Below are 14,981 nucleotides of genomic sequence, written 5' to 3' on the forward strand. Positions count from 1 at the left end.
CAGACATTGGCCAACTCTTCAGCCTGGCGAGGGCAGGGACCATGGCCCGTGGGAGAACTTCAGAAGCTGTGGGAGCCCGAGGAGGTTGATGGAACTCACGGGTAGAGAGACGGTCCACACACGCCGAGCACAGGACCAAGTGTGGCAGAATCGAACCTGCCGTGCTGCTGCCTGCGCCTTGCGGGCGAAACGCTCCAGCATGTCCAATACCCAGTGCGGGACGCAGGCCGCACACGGGTGCACTGACGTGTGGGGATTTCCACAGCACCTGCCACATGTCAGGTGTGTGCTAGGAGGTGGCCAAAGACCACGGAGACCTGAAGGCCTCACCAGTGCCTCGGGCAGGAGCTGGGAGCCTGCACAAACCGGATGATGCTGGGAAATAACATGGTGATGTAGAAAGCAGGTGCCCTGTGAATTCTGAGTCTTTGGAACCTAAGTGCTGAAAACCCCCTTTTTACCTCTGACAAAGGCAGGATGTTTACCAGGTAACAGACATCTGATGCCCTTCCTGTCAAAACCCGGCCCAGCCAGGAAGAAGGGCTTCACTGGGAAACACTGGGGCTCCCCCGTGGGCCCTCTCTGAGGCTCAGCTTGACAGGATGCATCACGGGAACCACCTCCCCGTGAGGCTGGAGGCTCTGGGACCCAAGAGGAGGCGGCAGCGCGAGGTGGTTCCACCACCCACTGCCACGGAGGCTGAGGGCATCTGGGCATAACCCGTCTCCGTGGTGACCGACTCCTTTCCCAGCCCGCCAGCAATGACCGAGGCCAAGAAGCTGAGCCTGAGGTGCCCAGGGCTGTGGGTCCCAGCTCCCGGAGCCTCCTAGTTCACCGGGACCTCTACCCCTCGAGGAGGATGTGTCCTCAGCACTTTCCAGGGGAGAAATGAGAACAAAGTAAGTTCTGGGAGAACAGCAAGTGTCTTTAAGAATCGGGGGGCCGGTAACCGTGGAATGCTCATGTGGCAAGCTGCTTTAGACAGGCACGACCTCCTGTCCTGTGTGCAGCCCCCACTCCGCTCCACCCACATCCAGGCGCCAGCTGGGCCGGCGGGGAAACAGCCTCCCTCCCAGCCAAACACCGGCTTCCCCTGGGGGAGCCTCTGGAGCGCGGGTTCCCCAGGACACCGGTTAGGGCGCTTGATCCGCAGGTCACAATAAGCACGTGCTTCCCACCCGCCCCAAGGTCACGCTCCAGGCTGGCTCTGGGAGTCTGCAGCCAGCCTGATTGTAAATAATGAAAAAAACTGTAAAATCAAGTCAAGGCATCTATTTCTATCCAGAAAATACGCCCTTTTTTGTCTTTCTCATCTTATTCCTGGGGAAGTGAACAATTTGGGGTTCAGCAAGAGCTTCTGCTCAGCAGCTCGGTGCCTCCATGTGGACCAACTCGTTCAATTACTTATTCCCTCCTCAGAGGGTACTGAGCACCCCGCCCCCCCCCCCCCCCCCCCAAGGCCAGGTGAAACCAGGCGCTGACATCTTTCTCCTTTAACCAAAAACCACATTTTGGAGAATGACGACACGCCAGGTGGCTGCCCGGGAGGGTGGCTGTCTCCCGCACTCCTACTCACCCTGCAGCGCCCCGGGAAACAGGAGGCTTCGGGTATGAGACGCCTCACAATGCAGCGCCTTCCTGCTCTTTGCCACTACAGCGCCCACGCGTGTCCCTCGCGGCCAGGCAGCCTGCAACCCCAATTCCTTTACAATTAAAGGGCAAAACCTGTGTTCAAGTAACATCCTGGGTTTCAACTTAAAAACAGAAACACCGAGAAATGCTGCCGCTAAGGTTGCCTCGCCCACACCGCGCATAATGTGAATTCAAAGTTTACATCTCCATCTCTTCCAAAGCCAGCCTCGCCCCGTGAGCACACGGGAGTGGGGGGCTCTGCCACTCACCCCTCCCACCACACCCCATGGCATGGGCACGGGAGCACCAGCTGGAGGGGCCACTGGGATGTGCACAAGGGGGAAGTCTTTGGGACAGGGGGGCACTGGATGGAGGGCCTGGGAGAGGGCTCGGCCATGGAGGTGTCTGCTGGCCTCCTGCCTGCTGCTCACTCCTGGGCCCTCACTCCACTCCGCAGGCAGTGCCACTGTTTGCCTCCTCCTGCTGATGCGACCCTTCGATCCCAGTCTCTTTGGCTGCCTCTGCCTACACACCAGGTAGCCAGGGAGAAGCAAGCTCTTCCCAGGCCCCAGACACCACCCAGGTGGCTGCTGGGAGGACACCAGGCAGCTTGGTCACAAGGAGGGAGCCGACCTGAGAAGCACAGGCAGCTGGTCCCCTGAAAAGAAGGTTGGGAACCCCTAGTAACGTCCCAGAATGGCTCCTGGGGACGCACAGACAGCAACGATAGGAGGAACGAAGCTGAAATCTCAAGAAGACCCAAAACAAGAAGCCGAAAGAACATCTGTTTTCCCCGCTGCGGTCCAATAAGACTCTTTGTGGGGAATCAATGATGGTAGTCAGAGCGTCAGGGAAACTGCGTCAGCTTGGGACTGAGGATTCCTTTGAAGTAAAAAGACGGCAGCGAGGATGGAGATGACGTTTAAGCGATGCTTTTTGTGCTTCAGAGCGTGCACGCAGCACGGTCATTCCCAGTGGGATCCAAAGCCCCCTCTTTGATAATACTCTATTGTCCTGAAGTAGAATTCATCTTAATATAATCCCCCTCCATGCACACCTTCACTAAAAGCAATAATAGCAACACAAAAAGAAAAATGAATGAAGAATAATTTCAACAATTGTGATTTGGATAAATCGAAGTCGCCAGTGTAAGGATTCAGCATTTTGTAGGTGCAAAATGGTGATTTTTTCCATTCTCCAAGCTTCACCCACTATTATAAAATCCTCACAAGGCAGTTTATCATGGCCCCAAGAGCACACTGAGCAATGAATTCATTTTCACAGAAGAGCTTAAAATGGCCCGACTTTTAAATTAAAATTTGCAAACTTTGTATAACAATAATTAGTTTTAATTAACTCAGATTGCCCTGGATTTTTCTCATGCTTTTACTTAAAAAACACGCAGTGGTTTGTGAGGTTTTCATTAATCACACTTGCTGTGCTCTGTCATCCAGGCAAATACTACTCTTCACCAGTCAGCGAGACAAAATGAAAATACAACCAATTAAAGAAAATAATAGAAACAGATGGACTATTGGGCAAGAGGAAAAAAAATAACTTGGAGTTGACTACATGCGAAAGCTAGTCAATTCCAAAACTATCCCATTCACAAAGAGACCACCCTAATTATTAGGTGCTACTGACATAAACGTTAACCTACATTTCTGAAGAAAACTGGGATCGACATTTCCTTATTGTTACATTACTCTTGTGTCAAAGAAATTCAAGGCGGCAGCTTGAATGTCATTGTCAAAGCTTGCAGAGAACTAAATTCCATCATAGGATAAATACCATGCCAGGAAAATGTAAATTTCATAAATCTCCCATGTCCACTGAACCTGCGGTCACAGCCAATCGGTGATGTTCTTGACAAGGCAGTATCTCTGATGATGAATAGAGAGAAGTAAATACCATAGTAAATGTTTCTTAATAGCAGGCTGCCACGATTTGATTCAATTATCTTGCGCTAAACACCCTCAGAGTCTGCAAGGATACGCAGAGGCACAGGAATATGGCAGGCAAATTCAGGGTCGGAACATGCTGCAGGCCACCTCCAAGTTAACTGCCACCTCGGGGAGGAAGAGGCCTTCTCAGAAGTGGGGAACAGGGAGATGGCTGAGCCCCCATTCTCCTTGTCTGGCCGGGCTATGCCTGTGACAGAGGCACGCGCTTAGCCCACAGAAAGAGGGTGTCATCGGGGTCTTGATGAAACCTACAAGGTCAATGGTAAAAGGGATCTCCAGCCAAAGTTTCGATTCTGCCAGAGCTGATTCCCGCCACAGCTGGGAGGACCCCCCAGACGCCACACTTAATTACAATCAGGGGCACGTGACAGACACCACGATATTTCAGACACATAAAGAACGTTAATCAAGTCAAGTTTAAGTTCCAAACCCTTACAAACTTCTTGGAGTTGGAGTTCTATTCAAGCCTAGAAAAGACCTAAAAAAAAAGTACACGAGATTTCTATGCCGTAGGAGAAAGAAAACTTGAGTAACACCCCCTTTCAGGAAGTGCCATTGTCCTGTGGGATTTTAAAAGGTCAAATAGAATATTCAGCCATGAGGAGGAATGAGGTACTGGCTCATGCTACCACACTGATGAACCCAGAAAACATTAAGCTAAATGAAAGAAGCCATCCCGGCCGGTGTAGCTCAGTGGCCGAGTGTCAACCCATGAACCAGACGGTCACTGGTTCGATTCCGGGTCAGGGCACATGCCTGGGTTGCAAACTGGATCCCCAGTAGGCAGCCAATCAATGATTCTCTCATCATGGATGTTTCGCTCTCCCTCCACTCTCCCTTCCTCTCTGAAATCAATAATATATATATTAGATATATAATATATATACTTAACAGAAAAAAAGAAGCCAGACGCAAAAGACTATATGGTGTGGTTCCCTATCCACATATGAAATATCCAGATTAGGTGCATCCACAGGAACAGACAGGAGAGTAGCGGCTGTCAGAGCCCGGGGGCTGGGGGGACTCGGGGTGACCGCTGATGAGTACTGAGGTGATGAAATGTTCTGCAATTAGAGAGCGGCGATGGTGTCGCACCTTTGTGAATATACTAAAACCCACTGAATTGTACACTTTAATGAATGTAACGGCATGTGAATTATCCTCAGGTGTTTTTTAAAGATAAGAATGTTAATGTAGATTTTACAGGAGAGAAATGAGAGTTACAGTGAAACTCTACCACCAGTGGATTCCAAAGGACCAAGTGACACACAATATATGGTCACGTGACCTTAAGGTTAATGAAAGTCTGTGTGAATGATATTAAAAAGGCACTTGAACAAAGATAGTGAAACTACTACTAAACTCCGACCTTTCCCTGAACGGAGAAAACTCCACTTGATCACGAGGCCGCGGTTTCTGCTTGCGCCCCAGCCCTCGATGGGAACCCGGATAAGACTGGGCCTTCATCCATCTAGTTACGCCTGAATCTGTTTCACTGCAGAGAACATCATCATTGGATTTTACTCTCAGTGTGTTAATACTGAACTTTTTAAAAGAAAAAAAAAATAAAGTGGTTAAAATGCAGACATGTTCCCCTACGCAAAGGGAAAATCAAGAAGACAACAGTTCTCGCCCTCTCTACAATCACCACGACCTTGTCCAAGTGACGAGCAACTTCACGTGCCTTGGTTTACCCAGCTGTGAAAGTCACCATGACCTGTCCACATGCCTTGGTTTACCCAGCTGTGAAAGTCAAATGATAATAACACCTCCGGCCTGCCAGGGTGGTGTAGGGGTAATTCGTGGTTTTAAGGCTCGCTGTGATCTTTAGGTTTGACACAGCCTGCTATTATTACGAAGCCTTAACTAACTCTCTGCAGGGCAGTCAAGACCTGGTTCTATTTAAAGGGGCCAGGAGATTTGTCACAAAACAGAAAGCTCCCTCCATTGCTGTTTCCCTTCACAGACTATTGTAAGAAATACACATCCCTATAGTCATCAAATTGTTGCTTTAATCATATTAAATAACTAAACTTGAGAGAAAGGAAAAATGCTTAACTGTCTTGCCCAATCCTTCATTTTAAGAGTTAAGGAAAAAGAAGTTCGAGGAACTTGTTCAAGGTCAAGCATGAGGCCCGGAATCCAGGTCGCCTTCCTCCAGATCCACAGACGTTCATTATGTCACAACGCAGCAAACAGAACTCAACACCCATCTCACATCAGCGCTGCCCTACGCTGGTGATGCAGAAATTACTGCTCTTTTTTAGCTGTCGTTTGGGTTTGCCGGCCACAATACCCCGTGCCATGGGCACTGATCAGCCATGAAGGCTGCAGAGCAGCACGGATGAGGGATGTGAACTGGGCTCCGTGTTCTCCCAGGACACAGCCAGACGCTGGGGCTGGGTCTATGGTTTCAGCCCAGCAGTGTCAGGGGCCACCCAGCGTCCCCACAGGCGTGCAAGTCCCAGCACAATTCCCTTGCGGCCAGAGTTATAAAGAAGGGATCTGGGAAGCTCCAAGGATTCTTTTAACCCCCCGCGCCCCCAGCCCCCTTTCAGGAACATCCCCTTAACATCCAGTTAAGAGACGCCTAACAACCTTCCCTCCATTCAGTTGGTATTTGAGTGACTTGCCTGCAATTCGCCAAGAGCTGTGTCAGCTGCTGTGTCTTATGCACCTTTGTATTCTTCAAGTCCCTGCTTTTCAAGGGGTTTTCAACCTAGTAGATCAATTATGACAAACACACAGAGTGATACTCCCAGGCACTGAGTCCTAGCTTCTGTATCCGGTACACAAACAAAAGGTTTTGAGTTCAAAAGAGGAAGAACTCAAGATCACCCCAAGGTGACATGCAGGCAGCCCTACTTCTGGAATGCAGCCCTAACAGAGAGATATGGAAATTGAGTTTATAGGTTCTGTGAAGACTTCTATTCCCAGATGCTCACAGCCAGTTGGCCTGGAGGTCAAATCCCCCCCAGTATTACCTACAACAATCAAGGCTTAACTACAACAAGACTGCACACAAAGACCACAAGGGGTGCACCAAGAAAGCATAAAAAAACCGGAGACAAAGAAACAGGACAAAAATGACAGAAATGGAGGAAAGCAAACTGCTGGATATAGAGTTCAAAACCACACTTTTAAGGTCTCTCAAGAACTGTCTAGAAGCCACCAATAAACTTAGTAAGGCCTTCGAAAAGACTGGTGAGACCGTCGATAAATATAGTGAGATCCTCAAGAAATCTAATGAGACCCTCGATGTTGTGATAAAGAACCAACTAGAAATTAAGCATACACGGACTGAAATAAAGAATATTATACAGACTCCCAACAGCAGACCAGAGGAGCGCAAGAATCAAGTCAAAGATTTGAAATGCGAAGAAGCAAAAAACACCCAACCGGAAAAGCAAAATGAAAAAAGAATCCGAAAATACGAAGGTAGTGTAAGGAACCTCTGGGACAGCTTCAAGCGTACCAACATCCGAATTATAGGGGTGCCAGAAGATGAGAGAGAGCAAGATATTGAAAACCTATTTGAAGAAATAATGACAGAAAACTTCTCCTACCTGGTGAAAGAAATAGACTTACAAGTCCAGGAAGCGCAGAGAACCCCAAACAAAAGGAATCCAAAGAGGACCACACCAAGACACATCATAATTAAAATGCCAAGAGCAAAAGACAAAGAGAGAATCTTAAAAGCAGCAAGAGAAAGAAACTCAGTTACCTACAAAGGAATACCCATACGACTGTCAGCTGATTTCTCAACAGAAACTTTGCAAGCCAGAAGGGAGTGGCAAGAAATATTCAAAGTGGTGAATACCAAGAACCTACAACCAAGATTACTTTATCCAGAAAAGCTATCATTCAGAACTGAAGGTCAGATAAAGAGCTTCACAGATAAGGAAAAGCTAAAGGAGTTCATCACCACCAAACCAGTATTATATGAAATGCTGAAAGGTATCCTTTAAGAAGAGGAAGAAGAAGAAAAAGGTAAAGATACAAATTATGAACAACAAATACGAATCTATCAACAAGTGAATCTAAGAATCAAGTGAGTAAATAATCTGATGAACAGAATGAACTGGTGATTATAATAGAATCAGGGACATAGAAAGGGAATGGACTGACTATTCTTGTGGGGGAAAGGGGTGTGGGGGATGCGGGAAGAGACTGGACAAAAATCGTGCACCTATGGATGAGGACAGTGGGTGGGGAGTGAGGGCAGAGGGTGGGGTGGGAACTGGGAGGAGGGGAGTTATGGGGGGAAAAAAGAGGAACAAATGTAATAATCTGAACAATAAAGATTTAATTAAAAAAAAAAGACTTCTATTCCCAGAGATCTAAGCAAATTATAAAATTTCTACTTGCACCTCATCTTTTAAACACCCTGACACCTCTGAATCGTCTCCTCCTCCTCCGCAGTGAGCACATGTTGACCTGTTGAAGATCAGAGACCATCCACACGGTGACCATTCTCACGGAGCTGGCTGGGCGCACCTGACCCCAGGCATTTACAGGTCACAGGTATTAAGCTTATGAAACCTAGGCCTCTTATCAACATCGCCAGCCCCCTTTTCTTCCTCAGTCTTTTTTATAAAATAACCGTAATTTTGCCAATACCACCATGCAAAGATGCCCAAACTTCTCAGAAGCGTGATGTGCCAATTTGTCAACTAAACATGAGTCGGAATTAGATCCACAATAACCAGAATTGGAAAGGCGAGTGTAGAGAAGTTGAGAATAGCATGTCTTTCTGTTTAGACACTTCCCAGTGCTTCCCTGGGAATTCCAGGTTCCGGAGGGAGCCCGCTGGGAGACTTGAGAAGGAAGGGCATTCTGTAAACGGTGCCACATGGTCCAGTGTCACCCGCCCTCCAGGGGCAGCCGTCAGGGCTCCTTGAGGAAGACACAAAATAATTTCACTAGCAATTTCCAATGTCTCTTTCCAAATACTAGTACGTTTGCCCAGAGCTACTGACAAGTAACAAAATTGGGTCATTTGAACTTTGTCATCTTCTCCCATAACATGTGAAAGACGTTAATGGCCCAAAAGCAAAAAAGGGATAACAGATCAAAGGCTTTATGTGGGAATGGACACTTTATAAATGGCTAATCAGAGCTGAGCCCTGAGGGATCAGAAATAAATGTATAAGATGCCACAAATCATAACTGAAAGGTCTGAGATGAGAGCAATTGATTTGCTGTACTAGTGTTTTAAACATGATTGATTTCTTCTATAAACAAACATGTTTCGGCCTTACGCTTAGTGGAAATCTTTAGAATAGGCGATTTGTCATTCAGATCCCCTCTCTTTCCCTTTACGTTGTTAATTTTGATGGATTTTTGCATAAGCCTTTTTAAAACCATTTTGGAAGCAGGTGGAATATTCATTATACAGCTAGGAGCTTAACACGGTGTTCCAGAACGAACTCCGGGTCCCCCGCAGAGCTGCCCCCGTACAGCCTCCCCTTGTAGAAGGCAACTCCATCCTCCGGTTACTCAGCCAAACCAGGGAGCCGTCCTTGCCTCCGGTCTCCTCATACCCACACTGACCTCTGAGCAAGTCCTGAAGCGCTGCCTCCACCGAGAGCAAAGCCAGCATCGCCTCTCGCCCGGATCCCCGCTGCAAACGCCTGTCCCACCCCTGGCCTCCTGCAGTCTCTTCTCAACCGTGACGCGTTCAAAACACTGGTCAGCTCCTGCCACTGCTCTGCTCAATGCACGGGAGGGTCCTGCTTGTCCTCAGAGGAAACGTCAGACTTTTCACCTCTAAAGCCCTCCCTACTCGTCCCTCACCGGTCCTCTCGGGTCTCCTCTCCAGGTACCTGTACCATTTGCTGAACCTTAAACTTGCCACTTATGTCTCTGTCTCAGGGCACTTGTCACAGTGCCCTCTGCCTGGGAAGCTTTGCTTCCATGTCCACATGGCCCATCCTCACCTCCTTCGCTGCCTCATCCTCACTGGCAACCACTGGTGCCCCTTCCACAGCGGCAAGCTGCCCGTCTCTACTCTGCGTGATCTATCCCCTGTGCACCTGCAGCTCAGGTCAAATGCTCTGGCTCTGACTTGTTTCTTCCAGAAACGTCTCTCTGATTCTCACAGCTCCCTGCTGGCCCCTGTTGCTCTAAATCAACAGGAAAATCAGTGGAATGCTACCTCCAAGCTGGATCTTTTCTTCTTTGTATTGGAAAGTATTGTTTGCAAATCATGAATTATTATTTACAAGCGTTTCACTGTTCCCACTCACTATAAACATCGAGAAAATGATATCTACTTCACCTTCATGTGCCTGCAACATTTAACAACATGCAATTGTGTGCTTTGTTAAATTAATCAAGTGAATAAATAAATGAATGAGAATGAGAAAAAGGAAACCAAATGCCTCAACAATGCTAAATTTTACTAAGGGAATTGGGGTCCAAGGACCGTCATTCCCTCCACTGCTAACAGAAGACCACATGCTCATGTCCATGGAGGAGAGTGAAAACTATAAGAAACTCAGAATTCTGAGGCCCAAGATCTCTGTGTTCTGGTAAAACTAGTATATACCAATCGGATTTTTTAAAAGATTTTTAAATACACCAGCCATCTTTAGGAACTCTAATTATGTTTTTACATCTGGGCCTCTGGGGTGTCAGCCAGACAGACCCAGTCAGAGCAGCTTTATGCTCAAGCAGCGCATTCTCTGAGCTCAGGGCTGTTAGTCATCCTACACCCGGCGATGGGCGGCAAAATGCCCTCGCTCTCATAAACAGGAAATAAGGGGGTTGGCCACATCAGAGCCGGCTCTATAATTCTTCCCCTGGTGCAAAGGTGTATAATGGACACATACATTCGCAGCAGCAATTCATTCCAAAGAGCAAATTTGCATCTAAGTGGCTTCTGGTAGCTGGAGACTCCACACTACTCATACCTCAATTTGGAAAGGGAGTGATTCAAAGTGGGGTGAGGGATTAAAAAAAGAACCCCAGGCTGCAATTATCTCCTCATCTGGTAAGCATCTGCTGAGTTGATGGTGTCTAAATGGCAGAAGGAACATAGAGGCCTTTTCTAGTTTGTCTCCTGTTAAATAAATCCCCGCCCTTAACAATGCAGGATTAATAGCTGTTGATAGATGGAAAATACATTAATGCCACAGCAAGTTCAGTGCTTACATAAGGACTTTGTTCAGGAACTGCATGCCCGATGAAAGTCTTAAAAGCTGTTGGAATTTTTCTAACGATGGCATATATTACAGAAGGGATTTTCCTACTTAAATCACAAAAACATCATTAATAGGAACCCAGTATAAACAGGGCTGGCGCGGCCAATCCCTTCAATGGTGGCTTTGTTGGCTTAAAAATAACACCGGGCTCTTGGGGGAATTCCAGTGGTAAAATTAATTCTCTCTATAAAAAGTCTTTACAGATGATATTTCCGCTCAAGTCAAAGACAGCCCATGGACATTTCCTCTCTTTCTACGGTGGATCACGAAGACAGAAATTCAAACCCTGGACCACGAGAATCAAAGGGCCATTCATGTCCAAGGAAACAAAGGAACCTAATATTGAACTCTCGTCAATTCCCTATATATTTCTTGTCTGTTCCGCTCTTCACAGAGCATCATGGGAGCATCACAGCAAGGCCGGTGACTGCCGAAAGGTCTTTGCTCCTCCGTGCCCTCAACATGCCGATGGGAGACTGCGTCCTGATGAACAAGATGTGAGCTAACAAGTCAAGTGGCTGCCTCCCGAGCACACGCAGGAGGGCAGCATTGGAAGTCTGGGGCAAATCACTCCTGGTTCAGAGAAGAGCAACACATAAGCGCAACAGCTGTGCTTTACCGAAAACCTGACACGTGTCATCTCATTTAATCCTCACCGCCTTGGCACAGACGTGTTCAGAAAAGGCCCCGGTTCAGACCAGTGCGAGCGCGCGCTGCTTAACATCAAATGGGGCTCAGTTCCAGGGGCCACCTGAAGAACTGTCCCAGGAGGGGACAGGCTGCTGGGGTGCACTCACCCACGCTCAGGCCTCTCTGCTTGAGGGCTGCCCCCAAACTCTCACAACCTGGAAAGGTCAAGCCAGGACCCGAACCCAGGTCGGACTGCCTGCTCGTCACCACACCCCCCCTCTTGGTGTCGACAGGCCTCTCATGTAATCGCGGTATTAGGCACAAATGAGAGACTCGCCCTTATGTCCCTGTTTGTCTTCCATTTTCCCATCTACTTACCCCTGACTTCCCTTTCCCCTAACATTCAAAATGCACAGACTTCCCTCTGAGATGTTCACTCGCCGTATTTCACTTCCTTCAGGAGCTATGCAACTGCTTCAGAAAGAAAGCAAGCCATCCGTGTGTGCGGAGGGTCTGGGGAAGCAGTCGCCGTGGCTGCCTGGCTTCCGCCCAAGCCCATTGCCACGGACCAGTAGGGGCCAGACAGTCTCCGCCGGGCAGGAGGGGCGGCGAGCGCTCTGGGGAGGATGAGTCACCCCACGGAGCACCAGTCTGGCCGGGGCCAGGAGCGGTCAGCGGCTCTGCCCAGGCTGCGGGGAAGCCCCGCCCGGGGAGGGAGGGAGGGCCGCGAGGGTGCAGCACTGCAGCTGCGTGGGGACCTGCGGCAAGAGCAGCGTGGACCAGCACCGCCACGCTCGGAGCAGCTAGGCCGTGTGCACCCACAGACACGCGCACCTCAGGCAAGCCATCAAGGTTGAGGACATCAGATGGCTCCCGAGGATGCGTCATGCCATCCTACCTACCTGCTTTATTCTGCTGCCTTGGGGGGGAAACAACAAGCTTAATGGACTTACTTGGTCCTTACTATTTAAAAACGGGTAAATTTACTGGTTTTGCTGCTCTCTATAGAAACCCATTCCTGCAAGCACCAAAGTGCAATGATGGCAGTGAATCTTTATGATGATAAAACACATAGAGAAATAACAGGCAGGGAATGCATCCCTCAAGAATAATGAGTCCAGAGAGGGGACATGCGTGTGTGCTACGGGGGACACGGGGCCTATCACGCAGCCAGGGAAGCTGAAGGACGGCCCTCACGGAGCCAAGCAATGAATGAGTTCCGGCATAATTTCTGTCTATGACACTTGCTTTTATATGCCCATAGTTGGCACTGAAATTGGAGTGAAGCCTCGAGAGGAGCAGAAAGCACTGTATACCCCCATTGAATCCCAAATCTCACAATCTGACTTTTTTATTCCAAAACTGGCCTAATGAACTTGCTTTATAACCAATGCTAGCCTAACAACGTCTCGTTTGTGGTTTTCATTCATTTTTGGTAACCATGCAATGATTTCAATGGGAAATCCTCTATCGTTGTTATCAAGTATAAAAATTACATCCTGTGCCTCCTGGATAAAGACGCTCAGACCCTCCGGGAGCACAGCGGGAACCACGGTCTGCAGGGTCAGCTGCAGCCCCTCATTCGCTGACTGCGCTGTGTGAGACCTGCATGAGGACAAGCTCAGAAGTTCAAACCTTCCCACGATTGCCTCATATGGAAATTTTACCTTTAGAAAAATAAACTGGCAAACAGTGTGTCACTTTTAGGCCTAAACAAACTTTTTCGTTCATGGCCTCCATTACAGGCGTGCAGTTTACTGAGAAAGTAGTACTTAACAAAAGAGGTAAAGAACTGAACTGCATCGACTCTTCTAAGAACCCAATAGATCACCGCGAAATGGTTTTGCCTTTGATTCAGCTGAATAGAAAAATCAACCTTGGTATTTCTGTTGGCTTTTGTCTGCCTCAATCACAAAGCAATTACAATGCTAAGTGTCACGCGTGACTGTTAAACGATGCTGCAATTTTAAAGAATGCTGCTTTGTGCAAAATTATATTCTATTTTCATGACAAGTGTTATGATTACTGATATGCATGGAATTTTGACCAAATCTACTTGGTTGGCATTTGTGTTCTTTTCCTAATACCATGAGAAAACACTTTTTGAACAGCTTAAATCATCTAAGTTTGCAGCAAAAGGAACAGCCTACAAAGTTTAGCTGTGGATACCGGCGGTTAAGCGGAGGAGAGGCCAACGCTCACCATTGGCCGTGTCCTTTTTAAAGTTGTCCAGGAACTCCTCCAGAAGCTGGGACTGGTTAGGAGGGGGGAGCAGGCCCTTCTGGTCCCTGGAGAAGAGGTCACTGTCCGACCAGGAAGTGCACAGGGTTCCCTTGGTGCCTGGCGGCCGAGCGATCAGCGTGAGCCCCACGCTCTTCTCAGAGAACAGGGCCTCCATCTGCTTCAGGTCAAGGTCGGACACAGCTTCCCCATTCAAGGTCATGATCTCGTTGCCCTTCCTCAGCCCTGGGAGGACGGGGAAACAGGGGAAGAGGAGAGAGCGAGATTACTCAGAGGAAAGATTTCAAGATGAAAGAAAGCTGCAAACACTGACTGTGTGCTCCAGGGGCTGTTGTTCAGTTGCTACCTTCAAAGAAAGTGCCAAAATGTATTTGGATGCCACTGATAACAAATCCCCGCTCTCTCACGGCTGGGATCAGACGGAGTAGTTTGAAAGGGAAAGGATCCGAGAGCCATTTAAATGAACCGTCCTCCTTATTTCTCTGCTGTGAAGTGCCCGGGAAATTACACTTGTGTTATCTGTGTCTGCCTGCCTGTCTGGCTCTCACATTTTCCTCTGTCCGTCGGTGAGATACGCATGTATGTGCTCTCTGTGTATGTACAGGGTGTCTGTCCCCCAAAAATGTATACACGGTTTAACAGCTGATTCTATGACATTTTCAAAATGAAAGGTATTTTAATACACACTGCCAAAGTGTACCTACACATATGCCTATGTATTTGCAATGAAACTATTAAGTGTACTTTCTTTAAAATTCTAGGGAAAACCACTTTCTGGCACAACTGTAAGAAGGAACTTGCACTATCGAGACTGCATTGCACGGGTCAGAGTGGGTTGGAAGGTGCCGCACGGACCTTCTCCATAGGCCAGGCCGTCGGGGAGGACGTCGCTGATGAAGATCCGGCTGAGATGCTGGTGCTCGTCCACCTGGGCGGTCACGGCAAACCCTGCGGACAAACACGGAAGGGAAACACAAGCCTCAGCTCATCTCCCCGATCGACTTCCCAGCTCAGCAGCGTCTTCGCCAGCGTCTATTCTCACTAGCACAGCATGCAGGGGGTGTCTAAGTCACAACTACTGTGAAAGCGCAGATAGCTAGCAGGATCAGAAAAAGAGGACCATGTCAGATCTAAAGGTTTAATGAACACAAATACAAGCTTATTGAAAACAGGGGCCATCCATACACGCATGTTCACAGAAGCGTGACTGACACCAGGCAAAAAGCCAAAGGAACCCGTGTGTCCATCCACAGACGAATGGACACACTGTGGTATGTCCATGCCATGGGACCTGACTCACACTTCCAAA

At 48.3% G+C, this 14,981-nt stretch overlaps 1 protein-coding gene across 7 annotated transcripts in view; it reads right to left on the minus strand.

Annotated features, from left to right (window-relative positions):
- TIAM2 (TIAM Rac1 associated GEF 2) overlaps positions 1-14,981 on the minus strand; it is a 160,626-nt gene that overhangs the window by 34,339 nt on the left and 111,306 nt on the right. For all 7 annotated transcript variants that reach the window (XR_004968698.1, XM_036316123.1, XM_036316124.1 and 4 more), the window contains 2 exons: positions 14,528-14,620; positions 13,634-13,897 (listed from right to left, as the gene is read on the minus strand). Coding sequence is in view for 6 of the 7 variants with exons in the window: in XM_036316123.1 (XP_036172016.1) it covers positions 13,634-13,897; positions 14,528-14,620 (357 nt within the window). In the remaining variant the exon portion in view is untranslated. The remainder of the gene's footprint in view (positions 1-13,633; positions 13,898-14,527; positions 14,621-14,981) is intronic.

The sequence above is a fragment of the Myotis myotis genome, unplaced genomic scaffold (assembly GCF_014108235.1).
Source record: "Myotis myotis isolate mMyoMyo1 unplaced genomic scaffold, mMyoMyo1.p scaffold_m19_p_7, whole genome shotgun sequence".
Lineage (NCBI taxonomy): Eukaryota > Metazoa > Chordata > Mammalia > Chiroptera > Vespertilionidae > Myotis > Myotis myotis.